At 35.1% G+C, this 20,774-nt stretch overlaps 1 protein-coding gene across 5 annotated transcripts in view; it reads right to left on the bottom strand.

The window, feature by feature from the left end:
• Nucleotides 1-1,816: 1,816 nt before the first annotated feature.
• The window catches only part of Erich2 (glutamate rich 2), a 24,622-nt gene continuing 5,664 nt past the window's right edge, over nucleotides 1,817-20,774 (bottom strand). The window contains exons 3-11 of one of the 5 annotated variants that reach the window (XM_047544147.1): nucleotides 19,789-19,819; nucleotides 19,532-19,580; nucleotides 19,286-19,322; nucleotides 16,996-17,091; nucleotides 14,657-14,805; nucleotides 12,820-13,001; nucleotides 10,347-10,404; nucleotides 3,742-3,813; nucleotides 1,817-3,133 (exon numbers count right to left, since the gene is read on the bottom strand). In XM_047544147.1, coding sequence (XP_047400103.1) covers nucleotides 3,009-3,133; nucleotides 3,742-3,813; nucleotides 10,347-10,404; nucleotides 12,820-13,001; nucleotides 14,657-14,805; nucleotides 16,996-17,091; nucleotides 19,286-19,322; nucleotides 19,532-19,580; nucleotides 19,789-19,819 — 799 coding nt within the window. In that variant the 3' untranslated portion in view covers nucleotides 1,817-3,008. The remainder of the gene's footprint in view (nucleotides 3,134-3,741; nucleotides 3,814-10,346; nucleotides 10,405-12,819; nucleotides 13,002-14,656; nucleotides 14,806-16,995; nucleotides 17,092-19,285; nucleotides 19,323-19,531; nucleotides 19,581-19,788; nucleotides 19,820-20,774) is intronic. The other 4 variants (XM_047544152.1, XM_047544148.1, XM_047544149.1 and 1 more) reach the window with 4 other exon arrangements.

Raw genomic sequence — 20,774 nt, 5'->3', positions numbered from 1 at the left:
TATATTTTTTTTTTTAATTAAAAAATAAAGTTAACTCCTCTAGTCCACTTCATCTTCACTGTATCTCATCAGGTTACAATTTTGAACAGTTAACAATGGAGTTTTGTATCCCGCTTTGTTTTCTATTCTTACAGATCTTACTTTTATTTTTTATCAAGACCCATAGATAGAAATACATTTCACATCAAGGCCTAGGATGCACACACACATTTCTGAAACAAAAACTTTGTAAAACAAGACCTTTTTTTTTTTTTTTTTGGTACAAGGGATTGAACTTAGGGATGCTTGACCACTGAGTCATATCCCCAGTCCTTTTTTTAATTTTGAGACAGCATCTCACTAAGTTGCTTAGGGCCTTGCTAAGTTGCTGTGGCTGTCTTTGAACTTGCAATCTTCCTGCCTCAGCCTCCCAAGCTGCTGGGATTATTGATGTGTGCCACCACCCCCAGCAAAATAAGACTTCTTATGCTCTTTTGTAGAATACACTATTTTCTATTTCATGTATTTAATTTTTTAAAAACCCAGCTACTTGTGACTCACTATAGTGATTTCACGATTGAGCAACGGATTGATTTATAGTTTGAGAAAAGATTTTTCTTCCTGACGACCACACTGATCTTTCTAAAACACAATCATTTTCTTTCAAATGCCTCCCACTGGGCTGGGGATATAGCTCAGTTGGTAGAGTGCCTGCCTCGCAAGCACAAGGCCCTGGGTTCAATCCCCAGCACCGAAAAAAAAAAAAAAAAAAAAAAAATGCCTCCCACTACTCTAAGGATAAATTTCAAACTTTACCTTGACTTCTAAGGCCTCCATTACCCAGTCCTTTTATCCCCGGGAGCTTCCTTTTCTTCTCACCTCTGTTTCTGTTTGCAACTTGACCTTACTTTCTGGACTCACTGTATCTCTGGGCTTTTGCAAGTCATGTTACCCTACCTACACTGTCTTCCACACACCCTCTTCTTGTAATTAATTCCTATGTATTCTGCCTTCACTTTTCCTCTTGAAGGCTTTCTCTTGGTGCTTAGTCTGGCTTAGGAGTCCCTTTTGAGTGCTCCCTTAGCACCCTGGACTTCCTCAATGGCTGTATTACCCTGCATTGCAATGATAGTACTGGTTAAGAGCAAAGATTGGACCCTCACCCACCCGTCCAATAATATAAACCTACTAGACCATCAGTAACTATTGAATAAATAAAACTTTTTCAGTAGATTCCCGTTAGGTCTGAGTAGGCATTCTTACATTTTCTTCTGTTGGATATTTGGTGATGTTATTTTTTTATTTTTGTTTTTGTTTTTTGGTACTAGGGAATGAACCCAGGGGTACTTTGCCACTGACCACACCCCAAGTGCTTTTTATTTTTTATTTTGAGACAGGGTCTCACTATGTTACCCATGTAGGCCTCAAACTTGCAATCCTCCTGCCTCAGCCTCTGGAGTTGCTGGGATTATAGGCATGCATCACTGTACTTGGTGATATTTGGGTTCTTTACCATAAATGTAATGTTATGTTATTGAAGAAAGCAAGAGTTTGGAACTGAATTGTCTATACAGATACAACTTATTTGTTGACTCAGTCTCTAGAGTTAGCTATATGTGAGGAAGAATGGAATAATGGGTTCAAGATTCACTAGATCTCTAAAACCAGGACAAAACTTATCAACTCTAAGTTTCTATTTCCTCACCTGACTTCCAATACTTTAGTTAACATTTAACCTTATACGTCTTCAATCACTCCAAATTCAATTTGTATAATTGAAGGGGATAACATGCTCTTAAGACTACTGTGAGAAGATAATGGGTTAAATAATTTAAAAATACTTTGTAGATTACTTTTTTTATTATTGTTACTACATAAAGACCCACATACCTAGTGTCAGGCTATGCCAACACACCAATTTTCATTGATTAAAAAGTGCAAGTAGGATGAATTACAGGGAGAGACCATGCTGGATGAGCAAGACTTGTAAATTCTTAGATTTAATTGTAACATGGCCTATGATATTATGACTTTTTATTCATAGTTTCTTCCTTAGAATTACTCTATAGCTTTACAAGAAAACTAAAAATTGCACTGTAACACATTTAGTTTTCAGCATCAATTTGATATTTTGTGAACTTCTGATGGGGCAGGGGTGGTCACAAAATGCTGCAAATATCATGACATTGTGCTAACATAAAAATAAAGAGCCAAGATGTTTACCCTCCAATTGGATTGGTACATTCATAAACAAATTACTTAGGAATATTTTTCTCACTTTTACCTCAGTTACCTTACAACCTAATTTGAAAGTGGCAGGGATCCATTAAGGACTACAGAATCAGCAAAATGATGTTGATTGACACATAAGAAGTGGAAAGCCTTGTAAATGGTTCATTTTCTTTAGCTTTCACTTCATTTATTCACTTGGTGTATACACAGCCTATTATTTGCCAGGCACTTGTCCAGTTGCTAGGGATACAATAGTGAAAAAGAAAATGTCCTGCTTCATGGAGATTATGTACTATGCCAGCTAGGGAGAGGATAAGAAGAACAAGTAATGAAGTGTTTCAGAGCTGATACATGCCAGAAAGAACAAACCAAATGACCTAAAAGTGCCTGATGTGGTGGTCCTTCATGGGGACTGAAAGTATGACTTCTGGAGCCATGATGACCACCATCTAAATCCAGGCTCTATAAAGTAATAGGTGCACAAGATGCTGAGTAAACTACTTACCCTCTCTGCACTTCAGTTACTCATCTGTAGAATGGGTCAAGTTCATGGGGTTGTTCAATTAAATACACTAATGTGTGTACAGCAGTTTGAACAGGACCCGGCACATATTATTTCCTAATTCACACTGAGTTAAGGCTTAAATATAAGGAAGGAGCTCAAACTGAGAATATGGATAACTGAAAAGAACTCTGTACCAAAGAAAGAACAAATAGACAAAGACGCAGCTCTCCCTCTTTATATGTGCGTGAAATACAATAATGAAAATACACAAAGCTGAACCACCCAGCGACCCTCAAGATCCATCTTCACATTCATCAGAACTCTCCTCACTTGTGTCCTCGCTGCTTTCTTCCTCGCTCTCACCACTGCTGTCTTCTTCGCTATCTTCCTCATCTTCCTTGAGATTCTGAGCTTTCTCTGCCATAGAAAGGAAGTGCTTAAAATGTTTCTTGACATTGCCAGTCAAAATAAAAATAATTCTCCTTGACCCTCTCTCCACCAAGAAATATGTATTTCTGGAACAGAAGAATCGAGCTGAACTTTTGACTATTTGTAGGGTCAAAGTAGTAGAATGAGGGAGAAATATATTATTACTGGCATGAAAATGTTTGTAGGTTTAAAGTTAAGTTAAACATATGTCTATGAAATCATTTTTATTATTGTCAAAGAAGTTCTTAAATAGAATAAGAGGGACTGAGACTTAGGAGAGTTGAGAAGCTACTGGCTTTCCTGGAAATCATGGTGTAAACCTTCAACACATGAAGGTGGTTAGCATGTTCTCTTTCCCATATTCAATGTGTTGCAGCCAGGGGGCCTGGGCAGTTCCACCCCACAGTGAGAAGGGGGGTCCTCTTTTCTATCCACAGAGGACAAGCTGATTTTACTAAACCATTTGAGATAGCCATTTGGCTATTTCTTAACCACTCCTAACAAAGCATTTTGACAATATCCTGAGATAATGGGCTTCTAAAGACTGACTACTCATAGTTCTATGAGAAAAAAGGAACTTCAATTTTTAAAATTACCCATCAGCAACACTTCTTCAATAAGTGATAAAAACTCCTTGGCCTCAGGATTTTCTGGTTCGTAGATTAGGACTGAAAATGGACAACAGAATGTGTGTTATTAAGGTTCAAAGTGTTTCAGCAAACAGAAATGAGATTGAAACTGTCAATCAGAGCAGGCAGAAATGCACAAAGCAATAAGCATCAACAATTATACCACAGGTAGATCCAGGTACAAATAGAGAAAATGCTCCACTTATATTTGGTGCTTTATAAGAGAAATGATCCTCATTATATTTTTCCACCTCTTATCCAAATAATGCAATCTCTATCACCTCAATATGTCTTCCCTAATAGGAGAGTAGCGAAAGTGTTCCATGAATATAATCATTCTTCAAAGAGTGTACAAAGCCTGCACATGTGGAGACTTTGGTAATGAAAAGACAGTGTGCCTAAAGGTCTGTAATCCCTCATCTCATCATCAGTATCTATATAACATCCTTTGCTAAAGGTCTCATGTAGCACAAAGGAATGGAGTTTTCTTTGTGCGACTTCTTCCACAGTACAGGTGCCACTTTCAAATAACATCTTTTGCATAGGGAAAACCGATGTTGCTTCTTTCCCTTCATTCTGACAACTCTACTCTAGTCTATATGCCAGTCATCACCTGCTTAACAGAGCTCTCCCCTCTTCATTGAACCCCATTTATTCCTTTGGTTTTAGGTGATTGTTGACCTTCCTTTGGACCACACCAGTAGACTTTTGACATTTTGGTATGTTACCAATGTGCTAAAGATCAGAGTTTCTTTTCGGAGTTTTCTAGAGTATTTATTTTTGAGATCTCGCTACAGTTCACTCTCTCGCTTCTTCCTACATGACTTAAGGAGTATTCATAATTTGTTTCTATATCATCTGTTGAATTTGACTCCTTGTGCAATATCTTGGTGGCCCCCAGGGGGCACTGAAACATCAAGCGTGCTATTCATCTGGCTAAAAGTAAGAGAACTGCGGATGGTTCAAGGTTCCATTGACTCAGAGGACCCTACCCATGGCTTTCATCCTGACAAACCAGTAACTATTTCCTAATCCACTAACATAACAATTTATCATCAATCTGGGTTAGCATGATTGTGTGCTTTGTCAAAACTGCCTTTAAGGCTGAGGAGATAGCTCAGTTGCTGGGGAGATAGCTCAGTTGGTAAAGTGCTTGCCTTGTAAGCACAAGGCCCTGGGTTCAATCCCCAGACCACAAAAAAAAAAAAAAAAAACAAAACAAAAAAAAAAAAAAAAACAAAAAAAAAAACTGCCTTTAAGTATCCCAGGTATTTTATGCATTGTTATACATACATATAAGTTTCCTAATAAAGTACCTTTTTATACTTTTAACTTGAAATTAAATATACTTATCGCTAGTCTAAATCTTTCTCTGAGACTAAGCCTCTTTCTAGAGCAGGGTTTCTCCAACTTCTTCAGATACTAGATTTTTAATACATATTTGAGATACTAGGTTAAATAAAGTTAATCAGGTAAAACTTACATTAAGGAGTAATCACAGGACTTTACAGAACCATTCAGACGTACGAAACTATTATAAATCTTATAGAGGTAAATGTGATTTTTACAAATTTATTTGACAATAGAATCATTTTTGTGGTACACTTATTAATAAAACCTGAGCTATTCCTTGGAACTAGTTTAGAAAATTTCATGTGAGAATTGGAATTATTTCATGGGATTAGAGTTTAAGCTTAGCTACCCTCATGGTTTATCACAACTGCTACTACTTATCAATTTACAGAGAGTGAGGGAAAGGTATCTGGTTTGAAACTTGGCCCAACAATAACTATTCCAGGTGACAAATCAAACATTCTTATTTCACAGCCTAGGAGGGTTTTTAAAGAATTGAGATAATCATCTAGCCCATGCAGTTTTTGTTGTAGGGGTTGCTTTCCAACCTGGGCTCCATAATGGAAGCAGAGCCCAGTATGGATCTTGGAGAAAGACTGTCCGATATGAATTTTGGTCCTGCCACCATATTTAATATGGCTGTACTTCAGTTTCCTTTTCTGTCATAATTGTCATATTGGGCTATTTGGATGAACCAACCAGATAATCCAGATAAAGTACCCAGTTCAGTCCTTGGTGCATGGTAAGTGTTGAATAAATATTGGTTATTATTAGTTTTCCTGGAATGGTTCTTGGACTAGAGGATTGTTTGATTTCTTTCCAAACCTTCAGTGGGTGCTTCCTCTGACTGCAGCTGGTATGGGGAAGTGGGGCTTCTGTTGCTATGGGGCTCTACAGAGTGGGGCTATTTCAGGGTAGAAAACATTTTTCTTATTCACTATTTCTTGCCATGCAGCGTGCCTGCCATGCAGCAGGAGTCCCCAAACAGCAAAAAGGGGAATAAATGAACATAGACAAATGATAAAAAGCAGATATTTTTTACCCCAAAATAAGATGATACAGTAGGCTAATAGAAAGGGATAATTGATTTTACTTGAAAAGAAACAGAGCTTTATAGAAACCATCTTTTCTGAAGATACAACTATAATCAAAGTATTGGTTTCAAGCCATTATTCTTTACTATTTACAATGGTTATAACTGATGACATAGGTCTTGCAGCACCTCACTTTGTGTGTGTGTGTGTAGAATCTCCAGCTATCTGTGAGCAGAAGCTTTGTACCCTGAGAAGACTGAGTTGCAAGTTTCTCACTTACAGGTGAAGTGATCAAGATATAGGAAGACTGATTGGCACAAAAACCTCAGTCATGAATGAGATGAATGAAGAAAAGTACTTTGGACTCTTGACTTCCAGTCCCATTTAAAAACCATTTTTTCCAGGCTGCCCCCACTGCCTGACAGGAAATGGAGCAGAGATATAAGTTCTGCATGAAACAGCAGGAAAATGATTGAGGAAAGATTAGACTATATAAAAATTGTGTGGAAGACAGATAAAATTCAAGCCTACACCAATAGATACAATTTCTTTGGGGGACCTCAGTGCAAATTTTAAAAAGGCAGGCAAAGAGAAAAAGAAGTTGTGTGTACCTAGATGCCAAGTGGGATTCCCTACAGCCAAATGAGGTATACAAGACTAGACTGTAATTGGACTGCAAATAACCACCTCAGGAATCAGGGGCTTCTTTCAAGAAAACGAGTGTGCACATTTTTTTTTTAAATGTGCATGTGTGTATAATCTAATATATACCTTTGTGTGAGCGTATATATGTGTATGTGTATATATATACAGTTGTATATTAGTTGTAGATGGACACAATATCTTTATTTTATTTATTTATTTTTATGTGGTGCTGAGGATCAAACCCAGTGGCTCACACGTGCTAGGCATGCGCTCTACCACTGAGCCACAACCCCAGCCCAAGTGTGTACATTTTAAAAGGGATAGGATGCATTACTTATGTAAATTGACTGACTTTGATATAAACAAAGAAAATAAATATACTGCTCAACCATGGGACCTATTTCTAGCCTGACTGATCCATTAAAATATTTATTTTCGAAGTCTCTGCCTCCTTTACCAGAAAAATAAGCTTATTAACCAAATGAGGAAATAGAAATGGAGTAGGAAAATAAAAGACTTTCAAGTTAGACTTGGGATATACTACTGCATAGAAGCTATGGGATCTTGTATGAATTAGTTCTTGTTTAGCCTCAGTTTCCTCTTCTGTAGAGTTAATGATTTTTACAAAATTGCTTTAAGAATTAAACACTGTTTATTCAAGAATGTTCCTATAGTAGGTATTTAACACATACGTATATAAATGCATAAATACGTATATATATAATCTATACTTCAGGTGTCAAAGGTTATGCATTTTAAAATAAAAATACACAGCACATGCAAAGGGGGTGTTATGTAGGGAAGCTAGAAGATGATAAAAGGGACAGACAAGAATATCTATACTATAAGCATTTACATATAAAGTATTTGGGGGTTCATTTTGTCTGCAGCTATAAATAGATAGAAGGATTGAGCAGCCCTCAATTACCTTTTCCTAATAGCAGCAAAGAACTAGTGTTTTTTCTCCCTGAGAACTCTGTTCTCCCTTGACCTGGCTTGGAGTGCAGACCTGGGCCTCCCTAACTTCACACTCTCTCACATCCCTGCCTCTTGGAAGCAGTGTTCTTACAGGTGCCCTGGATCCTGGTGTCTGATGGGGACCTCCCTAGCCTCTCTTCCTGTAGTCTAATCCCCAGTTTCAGAGGCACCACTATTTGACCCTGACCTACATGAGGGAACAGTGTGAATGTGGAAGTTAGCAGGGGTGTGAAATAGACTTAAGTTTAACCCCCCAGAGGGTTGAGAGCATGGTGTGCCTTGATTCCTGCTTTCTCTCCAGTTTCCAGCATGTCTGGGACAGAGAAAGGTGCTTACTATGTATTTGTTGGAAGAAGAAAAGGAAAGAAGAAAGAGTGAGAGAAAGGGAGGGAGGATGTTTTTAAAGGGACATAGCCCAAGAAAATAGAAGAGTTTCAAGCGTTTCAACCCCATTGACCTGACATTCACTGTATAATCACTGGTTTGAGTCAGGCTGACAAGTATATTATTGAGCACCTGCTGTTCATGTAGCATTCTGCAGGGCACACAGCCAAAAGAGACTGACAAATGTGGTGATATCAGTACATACATTTTGTAAGCTTCAGCCAGAGGCTTTCTAAAATGATTGATGGATAGAGAAATAAAAAAAATACAGAAAAATTTCCACAATTAGGCTCCAGAAGAAATTCGTAGAATTGAAAATGAGTGGAACACAGTCACCTGTTCTACATAAACCACTGGAAAAGAGAAGGTATGGGAAAAACAGGCTTGGGTTTCTATTCTGACTGTGTCACTGTCATTGTGAGTAGTGCCAAGCCAGTTATTTACCCCTCTCTGCTTTAGTTTCTTTATACAAAAGGTGACTGGATGTTATCTTCTCTGAGGATTCCTTCTGATTGGAAATTCTGTTTGTGGGACCCTAAAAGTAGCTTTGACCAAAGTATTTTATTAATGACTCAATAGGTTAAAAGTGCTCTATAGGATTAAATAGGACAAATTATATACCTCTGATATAAAATAGGTAGTGCTAAAGGATTCATGAAAAAAACTAGCCAATCCAGTACTGTGTCCTTAGTGGGGACTCAGGCAAGTGAGGGTAGACCTTCACAATCCCTGCCCTACATTTTCACCTCAAGGGCTTTATCATAAGATTTAATATAATGGGTCCTACTATCAACAGGTTTAGATATAGAGCTGCCGTTTACTCTTTTAAAATAACTCTTGACAAATATACATGAGGAAAATATGGACAAAATAGTTGAAAAGATGGTGGATGTCAGTAGAGAGCTGAAATCTTTCCAATCATTAAGTGAATATTTGAAAGTTGGAAAATACAGTCTTTGACAATAAGAACTCATCGGACAGTTTTAACAGCAGACTAGACACAGCATAAAACAGGATAAGTAAGCACCCCAAAATGTCAACAGAAAATACACAGTCTGAAGTATAGAAATATGAAGAAATAAAAACAAAACAGAGCTAAGTAAAAGATACATGTGGGATAGCATGAAAAAAAAAGTTTAATTTCTGTGTAACTGGAAACCCAGGAAGAGAAGAGAAAGAAAGAATAGGGCAAAAATGGTATGAGAAAAGGTAATGGCCAAGAACCTTTCAATGTTGATGCAAACAACAACCCATAGATTTAAGAAACTCCACAAACCTCCCAACAGGATAAATACCAAGAAAACCACAACTATCTTGCACAAGTCAAACCTCTAAAAACCAGAGAGAGAGAGAGAGAGGACAGATCATTTCCCCTGACTCAAAAGCTTCCAGTGCTTTCCCACTTCACTCAGCGACAAGCCAAGGTCTCCAAATTGAGAAATGGTCCCATGCAGTCTGCCCAGCCCACACCATAGCCTCTCTGACCTGCGCGCCTGCCACGCTTCCCTTACTCCTCTACTGCAGGTGGACAGGCCTTCTCCTTGCTGTCGGCACACTCCAACTCAGCACGCCTGCTGTTTGTCCTGCCTAGCACACTTCTTTCCTCCACTTCAAATCTGTCATCAAGTCTTTCAGGGAGGCCTTCCTGAGTCAGCCTACCAAAAACTACCTTGTCTTCTCCCAGTGCCTTCTATTCCCTGTTCCCTACTTAATTTTTCTCCATAGCACCTAATATTTATGACATACCATTTATTAGTTTATTACCTGTCTGACACTAGGCATAAATGTGGGCTTGTTATTCCATCTTGTTGGCTACTCTATTTCCGGTGTCTAGAACGGTGCCTGGCACACCTCGTGCTCAAACATTGGTGGAATAAATGCATGTTCAGTTAGGCTTGAGTGTGTCACCACCTGACTTTTCTTTGAAACAAAAAGCATGAGGGTAAGGATTCTGACTTATTTTCCAGTGGTGGTAATTAGTCTGAATTACTTTATGTCACTAAAAGCTACTCTAGAAGTCTAAATTAGTCCATATATAACCATTTACTATGAAGTAATCACTGACACACTAGCTGGGAATTCACTAGACTTAGGATAATAGAAGCATCTTGCATATGATAGAATTTATTTTTAGAAACAAATGGAATATTGGAAAATGTGAAAACATTTTGTACTTACTCATCTGACATAATTTTTTTGCAAGATGGTAGTCTCGGCCCATTTCTGCTCTCAGGAACTGGAAAACATTAAATTATTCATATGTAAGAAGATTCAGAGAGAATTTAAATGTCAATTATAAATTTCCTAGAAAATATTCCATTAATGATTAGTTATTTTGCTTTTAAACATACTTTTCCAGGAGTGAATCTATAATCAATTAATGAACCAAGGATATATAAGTCCCTCAGGTAGCAGGGCAACTTGGAATAAGTATGCCACCTCTGCTTTGCTATAGCTACACTGTGGGCATATTACTGAATCATTTAAGAACACGTGGGTTGATTCGACTGGCACAGATAGTAAATACTTCAATTGCTTTATCTTAATATTTCTTTGGTTTAGATACAGGTTTCATCTGTGAATGTAGTCCACAGGACATGACAGTACTTAGTTGAAAAGAATAATTGTGGACTTAACAATTACGTACATTCAATATTTTCCAGCACTGCTTCTATATTATCTAGTTTTGCTCATTTGTATTTTTCTTATTAAATTAACATATATTTGTAAGGTAGGAAATTTAAAAGCTAAATAAACATGTTATGCTCTCAATTAAAAAGCACCTATATATCTACCATCTAGAGGTATTTAATATCTTCATGTATATCCTTTTATCCTTCATATATATCCACAAATGAACACAGATGTATTTATAAAAATTAGAATTATTCAGTAACTTTTTAAATAAATAAACTATTGTGATTATTTTCTCCCCATGGCATTAAATATTCTTATTTTGGCAGGGAGGGGAGCAGTGGGGATTGAACCCAGGGTTTCTTTCAAGCTTAGCAAGTGTTGTACCATTGAACTACATTGAGTCTAGCATTAAATATTATATAATTTTTACTTATTTAGGATACAATTTACTAGATGAATCTTTTATAATTAAATTTTTAACTGCTTCCAATTTAAAAAAAACAAAACCTCTACACTTTTTGCTGATAGTTCCTGCCTGTGTGTGGCACATCTGGGCCACACGCGGGTACATGTTTTACTCTGCAAAAGACAAGGACATTAAGTACTAAGAGACACTTCTCACACATTTCCAGATATGTGATGAATACCCAGGTACCATTTTAAGAAGTTCTCTTCTTTCAGTTTCTTCCTCAAAGTTTTTAAAAAATATTTTTCTGATATAAATAGAACTCTTTAGAGATTTTTCTATCATTCACTAATTTTATCAAAATTCTCATTTACTTACATATTAATAAAAACTATCAACTCATGCAATAGAATTCTTACATTTAAAAAATCTATTCTTATCCAAAATTAAGATGTTTTTATTTTTTTCCCATTTGTGATTTTATTCCATTTAGTTATGATACTTATTGGTTTATCTGCACATTCTTTTTTCTCATATCTAGTTCTTGGTATAGTAATTTGATTTTTACTTTGAATTTTTATTTTTCTTTCTTTTTCATGTTTTATTGTGTTTATTATTTTTCTAGTTTCTGGCATTGATATTTAGTTCCTTTATTGTTATTGTTATTTTTAAATATTTTTAGTTGTAGATGGACACAATACCTTCATTTTATTTATTTTTTCTGTAGTGCTGAGAATTGAACCCAGTGCTTCACACATGCCACAACCCCAGCCCTATTGTTATTCTTAATTCAATCATCATCATCATCATCATAATCACTGAAGCATTTAAAATTTTAAGCTCTTTTTAAAATTGTTATATTAAATGTTGTGGTTATCACTGTTTTCCAAATTGTTAAGTTTAATTTTGATTTCTCATTTTAATTTGTGTCATTTAGAAGAATATCTTTTAGTTCTAAGTGGTTTTAATTATTTTTGTTATAATGTCTAGTCTTAATGATCATGGTCAGAGAATGTGATCAGTATAATAAGGCAGTTGTTCCTATTTTTGAAATCTTGTTTACCAGTTGAATTCCTACACTCTCCTCTTCCTTCAAGTTTATAAGATTTCAGTCATGTCCCTTCCTTTAAAAATCCTTCTCTTATCCCTTGTTCTTCCTGTTTCTTTTCTCAGTCATGGAAGTGTCCCTGTTCCCAGAGAACTTCATAAGTACTTTTATTAGCATGTGTTTCAGTGTATTGTAACTATTTCTGTGCCTATTTTCAAGGACAGAACATGTCTTTCTTATTTATTTCTATATTCCCAGCAGTTAGCATGGTGCCTAGTATGTAGCACTTCTAGCACTCCTTGAAGGATTTTATACCAAAACTTCTCTTATTCCTGCCTCTGCCTCACTAGAATACTGTATTGTCACTTCCAGAACCTTCTTTCACTTCTAACCCAGTGAAGAGAGATGAATAGCCGGGTAAGCATCTATATCTGGCAAGGATCTTTTTTACTGATTTTTAAAACTTCACTTGATTAATCTACTTAATAATAAGACTATATACCATTTAGTTACTTCAGCATTTTAAGTTTCTTAAATTATAATGCAAAAGTAAAACTTACTTCTGCCATCAACTCTAATGGGGCACGAGTATCCTTTTTAGGGTTACTGTCTTCATCATCTTCATCACTGGTATCATCCTCACCATCAGCATCCGTTGATTCTGACAACTTATCAATACCCTGAACACAATATTCATTATTTTTCTCCTGCTTTGCAATAACTGCATCTTTGCCTCCTTCACCTAAAACAGAATACACATAATTTAAGCAATAAACAATGAAAAGTTTGGAAGTTAAATTTTGCCAGTTGCTATTAGCATCCATGAAACTGATATTAAATTAACATAACCACCAAACAAAAATCATCATACCGATCAGTGATCTAGGCTCTGAACACTACAGATATGAATCTATCAAAACCCCAGTAAGATAATACTATTTTTGTTCCTATTTATTGATGAAAAAACTGGGGGACAGAGGAGTGAAATAACCTGCTCAACTTCATATAGCTAATTAAGTGGTTGTTCTGGGAGTGAGTTTGGCTCCAGAGTCCATGTTCTTAACTGTTCTATAATTTTTTTCTAATGTACATCAAAAAATATTAAAATAAATATACTAGTATTAATTTAAAAATTTACCATGTGTTTCCTAAAATAATTTCCTTGGAGCCTGACTCCTTTGGCTTTATGGAGTCTTTGAGTTTCAGACTGATCTTGTGTTATACCCACCCTTTTCTTGTAAGGTTTTGAGTGCCTGGGACATCTTGGGAGAGGCCCTCTTTGATGGAACTGTAGCCATGAGCTACTCTAAAAAATGTATAAACATTTATGTCAGGAAGAAGAAAAAGAGGAAATCCAGGAGACCTCCAGAGAAGATTGGTTAGGAAGACACAGACAAAATAAAACGAAACTCCTGACTCTAAGCCAAGAGTGCTGCCTGAAAAGAGATATGAAGCCCTTTCAATAGAATGACAATGGTGTTATTCAAGCCACTCATCTAACCTGCTTCTGTTTCATTCATTGTCTCCATTGGCTCACAACCACCTTGATCTTCCAGAGTACACCCAGTCTGCGCACCAACTCACCACACTGATGTCTTCAGGGGAAGGTCATAATGAGGAATTAAGGACATTCTATGATGTCACAGGCACTGTCTCATTCATTTTACAGTTACCATGATGGAGAATTTTCCTGTTCCATAAATCAAAGACAGTCCTCTCCCCAGATGCTGTTTATTAGCACCTATCAAAACTTGAAATTATCTTGCATGTTTGTGTTTTTTATTGTTTTTTTATTTTATTTTGAACTGACAAAATTGCACATTTTTATGGGGTATCATGTGATGTTTTGATACATGTGTACATTGTGTCATGTTTAAATCACATTAAATATATCTATCTTCTCAAACATTTGTCATTTCTTTATGGTGAAAATATTCAAATTCCTTCTATCTTTTTAAAATTTACAGTACATTATCATTATTTATAGCCACCCTAGTGAACAACAGCTCACCAGCACATAAGAAGACTTACCCTAGAGCGTGAACTTTATAAGGGTAAGAACTTTGCCTATTTTGCCAACTATTGTATACACAGCTTCTAAATTAATGCCTGGCACTCTGGCTTTCAATCCTGGTTAAGTGAATGGAACTTGTTAATGCTTCCAAAGGTATTTAAATCCATACAGGATTTAATGCCTTATAATTATCATTTTATATAATGTATATCCATGGATCCCATATCTGACTGCACATCAGAATCAACCAGTACCTGAGTTTGAAAAACTACCAATTCCCAGGCTCCACCTTAGAGCTATAGGGTTGTCAACTCCCCAACGTCATCAAAAAGATCTAAATATGAAGACATAATCACTCAATTCAGTAAGACAAATGCTATTACCTGTACTTTGTTTTAAGAAGGAAGATGGCCATAAGTCAGACTGTAGATTTGTTAAGAAATCTTTATTTTCAATACTTTTTGAAAATACTCTTTTTTCAGTATTCTTTAAAGAGACTTTATTTTCAATCTTTTTTGAAGAGACTTCCTTCCTACATGTTAAAGTAGATAGTAAAAAAAATTTCCCTAGGTCACAATTCTGTTTAATACTTCATATGAGTTCATAAACATAGACACACATTTAATATAAGTTTATAATATATAATAACAATAACCTTAAATAGCTAAAAGGTAGTATCTTCTTTGTGGAAAAGCCTTAGGATGATTAAAATTCTATTTCTACCTGGAATTTGTTACCATGTAACATAAATTCTTAACATAAAACTCATAGAAATCAGTTATACAAATGTCATTGGTACACCATTGTGACATGATGGTATGCAACTATTTAAGGAAATTAAATAGTTTTTTGGTTTTTTTCTTTTTTTTAAATTTATAGATTCATGCCCTTGCTGTATGCTATACTTACAGAGTCCAACGCTAATATTAACCCTTGATCATAATATAAAATTGCTTTTTTCATCAAGGAACTAAATTAAAAAGGCATTAACTTTCTTTTTTTTAAGCCCAAAACCTCACATCAATAAACATGCATTGAGGCTGGGGATACAGCTCAGTTCGTACAGTGCTCGCCTATCAAGCACAAGGCCCTGGGTTCAATCTCTAGCACAGCAATTAAGTAAATAAATAAATGAGCACTGAGATAAGGAATTCTTGTATGGTGGCACTGTGTTCACAAGACAGCACCCATGCTTGTGAAAGACTAAATCCCTGCCTCTTTCTTAGTTTTAACAAACTCAACTTCTAGTTTGTATGGGAAGATATAAGATATAAAATATTATTTTCCCACAAATTATTGTGGCTCTGTTTTTTCTGTGTTGAGGTACGAATCCAGAACATTAGTAGCTGAGGTAAAGGTCTTTGGCTCTGATTTAGCAAGTAGGTTGACCAATTTGTTATAGTCCTTATTATGGGAGGGAATGGAACCTTTACTTCCTCCGCATACTCAACTAAATCAAAACCCTTTGCTGAAAATGAAAATACAAAGCAAAGACAATTTACATTTGTTTTGCCTCTGTCCCCTGATTTTCTAATTGTGTAAGAATGCATCCAGGAGAAAACTCTACATATAAAAAGTTGGAAACTCACTAAAATATTCTATTTCCAGAATGGTGAGATTCCTGTTATATTAAAAGTGATTGGGTTGGGGAGATAGCTCAGCTGGTAGAGTGCTTGCCTCACAAGCACAAGTCCCTGAGTTTGATCCCCAGTTACCACACAAAAAAAAGTGATTACTAGAATTTGTATGCTCTAATGTCTAATGGAGATAAGAGGGTTTTGATATTTATTTTCTTTGCTGAATTATAGTATTTCATTTAATCTAAGATATCTATTTATTATCAACATATCATTACTTTATGTACCACAAAGAATGGAAAAATACTGCCAAATGTGATCTTAAGAGGTGTTTAAATATGAGAAAAATGAATACCTAAGAATCTATACATATATGGTACTCGTATATTCAGTAAGTTATATCCCTTAAGTAGGGGAATTTAATTAGTATAGTTCTGGGTATTTGAATAATTGGAAATGTCTTTAATAACCTGAATGAAACATCCATAGAGGTGACCAACACACTCAACAGCTTGAAGACAAATGGTATATTATGTTTGGAAGCAATGATTCTGCCAAACAAACAAAAACCACCTAAATGAGAACTGACCAAATCATGATTTTAAGAGTAAGGTATAAAACCCTTTTCTGTTCACTTCCTGCATTCTTTCTCATATAGTTTCAAAGAATGAGAAGCTGGAAGTTCAGACTTCTCTTCGACAAAAATCTATTGACTGCCATGTGAGAAAGTGATGACATTTATGGTACTAAGGTCCCTAAACATAAGAAAACCAGAAAACTAGTATGCTCTAAAAGATTAGTTTTCACTAACTTAAATAGTTATAACCAAGGAAAGACTCAAATTTTTTATTTTATATAATAATATTCTTTGGAAATGGGACGTCTTTAGTACTTTAAATCTACATGCAGAGTGAATTAGGTTAGATATCCCATGGGAACATATTTATGTTGGAGGGTAGATAGCCTAGGTTTTAAGATTTTTTTTTTCCTTAGTTTGTAAAGAACACTTGGGCATAATTAGAAAATGTCCCCAAATTTCTAGTGGAATTAAAACTCTTTTCAGTAGATTTATACATTAAATTTTGTCTTAAAATGAGTTATATTGCTCAAACATGAGCCAAAAAACAAAATTAACTAAAACTTACATTTCTGAGAATGTCTTAGCTACACTTTGAGAGACTTGTATTGGTGAAGAATAATGTTTGTTGGCCAATCTTAGTCTGCATCCAATGAGGCATTTACTTAAAGTGTAAAAATGGGGATAAAAAAAATAGTTTGTCTTTCATGTCAGAAAAGATAAAACACGATTATGTAACAAAAAAAACCAAACTATTGATACAATTTTTTTTCAACTACAGTCAAAGAGTTGGGTCCTATAGATTTGCTTCATCATTTCCCCCATGATGGGACTGGAGTCCTGCAAAGACCTGGTGAAGACAGAACACCTCTAGTTTTTCCTAATTCAACCTAGATGGGACCTTTTGACAAATCTTACTTGTCTAGGCAGACACAGAGCCATGAGTGGGGTAAAAAGTGGAATAGAAGATATATGGAGAAAATTCATCAACATTGCAGATCAGTCACACTCTTCTCCAAACAAAGGTCACCCCACAATTTAGTATTTTACTACTTGATTATTTTTTTCAAAGACTAGCCCTGTTCAACTTTAACTCTGGATGAGGTAACAGAGGTGGCAAGGCCACACATCTGTGGCTACATTAACGACCCTTTCCCTTCTCTGCAAATGAATTAAAGGAACTGTGATTGATTGATCACTTTGTCCTTGCAAAAAGGAGTTTGATAGTTAAATGCAGTTATTACTGAGATCAAGAGAACACGTGGTCACTCTGCTTTTCTATTTTGACCCAGGTTGCATTTGATTTATCCCTGCACTCGTCTACCTTGGGATGCGGATTTCCCCTGCTCCAGTTCACATCTATGAATGCTGGGGTTTGTGGACACAATAGTGATTAATTTTCACCAAAGATCTACTAACTTTTATTATCATTATTGAAAATATCTTATATTTCCCTCAGAAGTAACTACACATTTCTTAGATTTTTAAATTCAAATGTTTTCAACCATGTAATATGACACATGATTAATTATATGTGTAGAATAATATTCTTAACAAGGCCTTTTTCCTTCCTTTTGGTTGTAACTTTAAATTGACATGAATGTAAATCCTCTGCATTGATTTGCTATATATTTCTTTTTCTTTTATATAAAACGTGTATTATTAAGTATATAATATACAATTTGCAATGTGAGACAAGGTGGACATTTTTAGCTTCAACAGTAAAAATTAAAATTTATGATGCATAAAGTAAAATTTTCCACAGTCAATATAGTCAGAATAAACCAAAATAATGTAAGATTTTTTTCAGTGCTGGGGGTTGAACCCAGGTCCTCACACATGCTAGGTAAGTACTCTACCACTGAGCTGCATCTCTGGTTCTTAAAAGCTACACTCCCAGCCCCAATAACATGAATCACAATGTATCTACCAACTTGTCAATAACCTCTCTGAATGTGTCTTATGACCAACTTTCAAAATATAGTTTTTCATGTAATAAATAATAGTTTTTTATGTTAACATTTGTATTTCAAGACTCATATGCTTTTATAGATATGAAAGTATTTGAATTTGCTGTCACATTCCTTATGGCCCTAAATCAGCAAAGCCTGGGGTTCTGCCATGACCAGAACCAAATGTTATCTTCTTTTTTTTTTTAAATTTATTTTTATTGTAAACAAATGGGATACATGTTGATTCTCTGTTTGTACATGGAGTAAAGGCATACCATTTGTTTACATAGGGTAATATTGTTTGATTCATTCTGTTATTTTTTCCCTACCCCCCCACCCCTCCCACCCATAGATTTTTTTCAAATGTTAGGAAATGAACATATCAGGAAGAGCATTAATACATTTTTAGAATCAATGCTTTGAATAGAGCTGGTACTTAATATTTAGCTATTAAATTGATATTGTACTATGATTTTTTTAGTACTAATTTCACCAGCTAGTTGAGGTGATTTTTTTCAACTTTAGTAGTAATGATTCATGTTATAATAAATAATTGGTTTAAATATTCACTTACAGATATATCCTGAAAGAAATGAGCAAATAGCAAAGGGAAATGGGAATGAGCAATGGAAATTATACAAGTAAAATACAGAATGTATGATGTTTAAGTATTAAAAAGTAGAAGTGGATATTATCTATACCTCTACATTTTTATTAAAATTCATTTTTTCATTTTATATATCCTTCTATTTAAATAACAATTACTTTTAAGCAAAAACTAAAGTGCTAATTCATTCTTTTCTGGCTTTTCAAATTTAATTAGGTGACAAATGGGTGCATTATCTAGTTCTAATTGCTTTAAAGGCATGTGACAGATCAGCTGCACAACCAAAGACATCTTCTTACTCTGACATTGCTTCATTTGGTTCAAGCATCACTTTTTCTGAAAGAGAAGAAAAAACTTAGTACTTTTTTCAACAGTGATATCCCTAATGTAAATTTAATATTGGGAAATAGTTTGGATTTTTTGAATGATATATAACAAAATATTTGATTGCTAAATCATAAAATCACAATCATTCCAATATTCTTCATAATTAATATTTAGGACAGAATCATGATCAAACACATTCTAAGTAATAAATCATTTACCCTTTGGATCAAACACTAGCAATCTGCCATTCTGTCTGGTTTTTAATTCCTAAAATAGAAGCAGGCATAAAAACTAGCATTATGATTATTATTTTAGTTTGAGGTGTTTGAAATAGTTTATTAAGAGCTTTTACATAAATATTTCCATCACGTATGCTAAAATGCAATTTTATGCTAAAATCAATTATTGAAAAACCGTATAAATTGATGGTAAAATAGACCCAACACATTCTTTAAAAAAGCTTATATACTCTTACCTTTGTAGCATCTGTCTTGTCTAGGTAATTCCTGCACAAAATAAAATATTTACTTCATAAGTCTCTAAATGCTTGTATAAATTTAAAATATAAATAAAACAACACAGAACTCAGTCTGTTAGTAGGTTATTAGGTGTTTATTTGTTTTTATATATATTAGCATTATTCACATCCTAACAAAACCTCTTTCTTCTGGACTACACTACAGAGTTTTAAAAATCTAGAGAAATTACGCCTTCCCTTTCTCATGTAAAAAGAGCTATGATTTTGCTTGCCTGTAATCTCAGTGGCTCGGGGGACTGATGTAGGAGGATTTCGAGTTCAAAGCCAGCCTCAGCAACTTAGTGAGGTCCTAAGCAACTCAGCGAGACCCTGTCTCTAAATTAAAAAAAAAAAAAAAAAAAATGGGTTAGAGATGTGGCTCAGTGGTTAAGCACCCCTGGGTTCAGAAGAGTTTGCATAGAAGAACAGCACAGTATTCACTAACCCTCTAATTTTGTTACATTTTTGGTTTCACTTAACTTGGGCTCTAGATCTAGATTCAAATTCAGTCAATAGCCAGCTGAGGACTCTCCTTTCCTGGTGAGCTGACCGTGGAAACCATAAATTCATCTTAGCTTATGTTTACACCACTTCTCTCCCCTACTTCAACAAAATAAAAATGCTATGTAAATCAAAATCTCTGCTACATTCCAATCTATTGGTGCCATAAGAAATGTCTTTTAGAGTGTGAGGTTAGGGCAATATGAAATTTTTCCATATTTCAAGATATGGTATTTTAATAAAGTATTATTTAAACAAATACCTATATAAATTGATGTTTGATTTTATCTGAAGATACATTTTTTAAGTATATTTTTTACTCATAAATTCCCTAGTGTGTTAATGCTTGAAAGTTAAAATGTTTTCTCTGATTTTTGCTTTTCTAAGCTACCCAAGAACAGGGCAGCTTTCCCTGAAATATCTGAATGAATACTCTAATGGTA

Source organism: Sciurus carolinensis, chromosome 3 (assembly GCF_902686445.1).
Source record: "Sciurus carolinensis chromosome 3, mSciCar1.2, whole genome shotgun sequence".
NCBI classification, from domain to species: domain Eukaryota; kingdom Metazoa; phylum Chordata; class Mammalia; order Rodentia; family Sciuridae; genus Sciurus; species Sciurus carolinensis.
This window is presented reverse-complemented; position numbering and strand designations above follow the sequence as displayed.